Source organism: Cyprinodon variegatus, unplaced genomic scaffold (genome assembly GCF_000732505.1).
Source record: "Cyprinodon variegatus isolate N-32 unplaced genomic scaffold, C_variegatus-1.0 Scaffold830, whole genome shotgun sequence".
Lineage (NCBI taxonomy): Eukaryota > Metazoa > Chordata > Actinopteri > Cyprinodontiformes > Cyprinodontidae > Cyprinodon > Cyprinodon variegatus.
The window spans coordinates 229,481-232,922 of NW_015151283.1; the positions used below are offsets into that span (position 1 = coordinate 229,481).

Sequence of the window (3,442 nt, forward strand, 5' to 3'; positions counted from 1 at the left end):
GTACAAGGAAACTATCCAAGAATCTATGGGGAAGTCAAATGTGGAATTTGACTGTGAAGTACACACAAATGAAACAAACTACAAACTACAAAAAGACAGTGATGACAATTTTTTTTAATGTCATAGCTCTTTAACAGTCCTGGATTCAGCTGTCCAGTTCTGAAATAGCTTCAACCAAGTGTCTGTAGATCCTAGTTTCACGGATACCAACTGAACTATGTAGTGTTTAAACATGAGCTTTATAAACTGCCTTCAGCATCTACGACAAGCTTCAGTTCCACCACTGGACTTAAACTATCTAATAACACCAGCTACAGCACGACTAGGTAATGTTGTCAATCGATTAGAGAAATGTTTGATGAAGCTGACCCTCAAGTCTTTNGACTTAAACTATCTAATAACACCAGCTACAGCACGACTAGGTAATGTTGTCAATCGATTAGAGAAATGTTTGATGAAGCTGACCCTCAAGTCTTTACTGACCAGTCCGTAGACGATGGGGTTCATGATTGGGGGAATGATGAAGATGAGGATGCTGAAGAACTTCTTAATATTTTGGGAAAGGGAGGGGAAACGGTAACTCACAATCACAATCAATGAAGCGATTTGAAAGAGCACGTATACAACAATGTGTGGAGCACAGGTCTGAAAGGCTTTGATACGGAGGCTGGTGTCTGTTCTTCCTTGTTTTATGGCAACACTTAGGATTCTGATGTAGGAAAAAGCGATGAGAATAAAGGTCACTGTACTTAAAGACCAGGTCATGGCTAAACCTGAAAGACACAGAAAATGTTAATCAGGGGTCAAATATGATGAATGATAATTACGATGTATTGTTCCTCATATAAATAAGACATGTACTGACCGTAGATGTCACTGATGGGAGTGGGAATGCAGGCCAGGTTTAAGATATCCCGGTTGCTACAATACAGTTGATTGATCGTTCTGCCACACAGCGGGACGTTCATGTGGAAGGAGAAGAGCACAGAAATAAGCAACAGGGCAACAATCCAGGCCAGAGTGCAGCAGCAGTGCAGTCGAGCTGATGTCATGATGGAGAGATACCTCAGAGGCTCACACACTGCAATATACCTGCAGAGAGACGGAACCATCGGAGAAAAACAGTTCTTAATGCTATACTCTTAAAATACTTATCCTTCCCTTATAAGTTATCAGTTCTTCTTAACACAGTGTGTTTTACTTCTCCCATTGGTTCCCTTAAAGGTTATGTTAGAAATCTATACATTATCCATTGCACATACCTGCCTGTGAGCTACAAATGAACCATAATGCACTGAGAAGAATAAATGTTGCTCTAGAAATACATAATTAGACTTTGCTTTCAGTACACAAACATGGCCTGACTGTAAGAATTAAACACATACATAATTAGTGATAATTCAACCTTCTTACAAAAAGGGTCCATTGTAGGAGTGTACTACAAAGTCTTGAATTATTTATGATTCCACGCTAAAAACCCACAGACAACACCTCCTGAAATCAAAAGCATGTCTGCATAAACTCTTCTGTTTTCACACCTTCCTTACCTGTCATAGGCCATCACACTTAAAATAGTCAGCATTGCTGCACCGTATGTGTGAGCACAAAAGGCTTGAGCGATGGCTGGGATGTAGGCAATCTTCTTTATCCCCATCAACAAATTCATCATGAGACGAGGAAGCACCATTGTGGCCCCCAGCAGATCACAGACCATCAGGTGACAGATAATGACAAACATGGGTCTGTGCAGGTTCCTGTCTGTCATAATAACACAGATCACCACACCGTTCCCCAGCAGCACCACTATGTAGGCAAGCAAAGCCAGCAGAAACAAGAAGGTTCCAGTGCCTGGCTGTACATTAATGCCCTCAAGCTCAAAAACAATCGGCTGTTTGAGAGGAGTTGTTTGGTTCTCCATCCAAAGCAGGACAGCTCTGTAAATCAGAACAGTTTCCTCAGTTGTAAATTCTATAAATTCTAGCATCTTAAAATTAAATTGTGCAGAACATTTGACATTTGATTTTATCTTTTAATACAAAATACATGCCAATGATATACCTCCAAATCATGCAGAAAATTCTCAAGTAGTGACAGCATCAAAAAATAAAAACATCTAATCAGAAGCATTACCAACAGAGATTGTATAATAACATCTAACAACCACTACTCTACATGTGAGCATGAAGTCAGTCTCCTGTCTGATGGAAGCGCTGAAATTGCTCTGAGCTGGTGATTGAAACTTGCCTCCCTTTAAAGCAGATCTGTTTGTCACCTTCCCAAACATAGAAGTTACCATGGAAACACCAACTCCAGCTAAAGTCCCTGTAAGGAGAATCAGTGGAGGTTTGTAGAGGTGGATACTAAAGCAAAACACAGGAAACCCTCAATAGCAGCTGAAGAGTCTTCTAAAGAACTCTAATAGGAACAAAATTCAACCAATTTAAAAAGTTAGTTAAACAAATGATAGTAGTACAGAGACAAAAGTGTTAGAAAAAAGAAACACTTAGTATTATGGATTCTATTTTTTTCTTTTACTACATCTTCAAAGATTGCCAGAGACTTGTAATCTATTGTTCTGACAACATCAATTGTTCTAGCCATGCCTCTGTAGGGCGTAGTTAATGGATGTCCGATAATGCTAACAAAGCTGATTTTACATAATTAAATGACATAAGGTTTTCATCTTGTTTTTTTCCAAATGGTGGTTTTTTAACAAAGGGTATTGCACTCTAAGTTGTTTGTGGAATGATGAGTGACTGGTTCACAAGACTGAGTAATATTTCCTCTTCATGTAGGGAAAATACGCCTGATTTGGTGTCATTTGGGTCTAAGTCCTTAATTTACTTTCTAAAGTCAGTTCTACCTACACTTGATAGGGTTAAATAATAATAACCCCATATTTTCCTAAAAATGAGACCAACACAACACACAAGTTACTTTTCTGCAGGAAAGGAGAGAAGATACAGACAGAGAATTCTCACTCCCTGAAATGTCTGTGGTCAACTCTGCCAGAACCTCTCTTTTCTGCTGCTTTAATTATCGGACTTCAAAGGAATAACAGAAGGGGTCAGAAGTTGTCAGGAGGGGTCAGAGGTTTACACATGATAGAGCATGACAGTTCCTTGTGCAGTTTTATGGCAGGTGATGACCAGCTGCAACCACACCTGGCATTTGTTCAACAGAACAATCCTAGCTGGCCAAATGCCTGTAACTTAAAATAAAATGATAACATATACATTTTTCTAACAACACTTGGTCCTATGATGCTCTACAGGTGTTTGAATTTTGATATTCTTTTTTGTTCACATGTTCATTGTCTCCTTTATTGTCATTTATATTCACATTATTTTCGCCTCATTAGTTTCTTATTCCTGTGTTGTGTTCATTTGTGTTGTAAGATTTATTTCTCTTTGTCAAGACTCAGAACAGAGGACCCAGAATT

General features: G+C 38.9%; 1 protein-coding gene across 3 annotated transcripts; it reads right to left on the bottom strand.

Annotated features, from left to right (window-relative positions):
- Positions 1 to 388: 388 nt before the first annotated feature.
- On the bottom strand, positions 389 to 2,192 carry LOC107099016 (olfactory receptor 2A12-like). Of its 3 annotated transcripts, XM_015396941.1 has the most exons (5): positions 2,059 to 2,192; positions 1,548 to 1,934; positions 1,066 to 1,092; positions 866 to 945; positions 389 to 773 (listed from the first exon to the last, which is right to left on the bottom strand). In XM_015396941.1, exons 1-5 carry the CDS (start codon positions 2,067 to 2,069, stop codon positions 391 to 393), a joined length of 888 nt encoding a protein of 295 aa, XP_015252427.1. In that variant the 5' UTR covers positions 2,070 to 2,192; the 3' UTR covers positions 389 to 390. The 3 variants fall into 3 exon arrangements, with proteins under 3 accessions (XP_015252427.1, XP_015252428.1, XP_015252426.1); XM_015396942.1 differs by lacking the exon at positions 1,066 to 1,092; XM_015396940.1 differs by having other exon boundaries at positions 866 to 1,092.
- Between the last annotated feature and the right edge of the window lie 1,250 nt (positions 2,193 to 3,442).

Coding starts and splice junctions, on each gene's coding strand:
- LOC107099016 (XM_015396940.1), bottom strand. Junction 1,093..1,547: donor AGTGTGATGGCCTATGACAG/GTAAGGAAGGTG, acceptor GTCTCTCTGCAG/GTATATTGCAGTGTGTGAGC. Junction 774..865: donor TCCCATCAGTGACATCTACG/GTCAGTACATGT, acceptor TGTGTCTTTCAG/GTTTAGCCATGACCTGGTCT.